At 54.1% G+C, this 233-nt stretch overlaps 1 protein-coding gene across 1 annotated transcript in view; it reads left to right on the forward strand.

Annotated features, from left to right (window-relative positions):
- Nucleotides 1–233, forward strand: part of LOC119587716 (corticotropin-releasing factor receptor 1-like) — a gene marked incomplete in the record, with an annotated part of 126234 nt that overhangs the window by 112825 nt on the left and 13176 nt on the right. The window contains 1 exon segment of the mRNA XM_037936399.1: nt 60–216. Coding sequence (XP_037792327.1) covers nt 60–216 — 157 coding nt within the window.

Genomic DNA, 233 nt, shown 5'->3' on the forward strand with positions numbered 1-233 from the left:
CATACACCATTTCATCCGCCCCTCTCACCCTTTTTTTTTTTCTCTCTCTCTCAATTCAGGACTGGCTCTGCAAGACCCTTTTGGCGATCCGGATGTACGCTCAGATGGCCTCGATCAACTGGATGTTCGTCGAGGGGCTGTTCCTCCACTCAAGGTTGACCTCCAACGTCTTCGACTCGGGAGCTCCCTTTCCCCTCTACTACACTATAGGATGGGGTGAGTGGGAGGCGCGG

This window comes from Penaeus monodon, chromosome 23 (genome assembly GCF_015228065.2).
Source record: "Penaeus monodon isolate SGIC_2016 chromosome 23, NSTDA_Pmon_1, whole genome shotgun sequence".
Taxonomy (NCBI): domain Eukaryota; kingdom Metazoa; phylum Arthropoda; class Malacostraca; order Decapoda; family Penaeidae; genus Penaeus; species Penaeus monodon.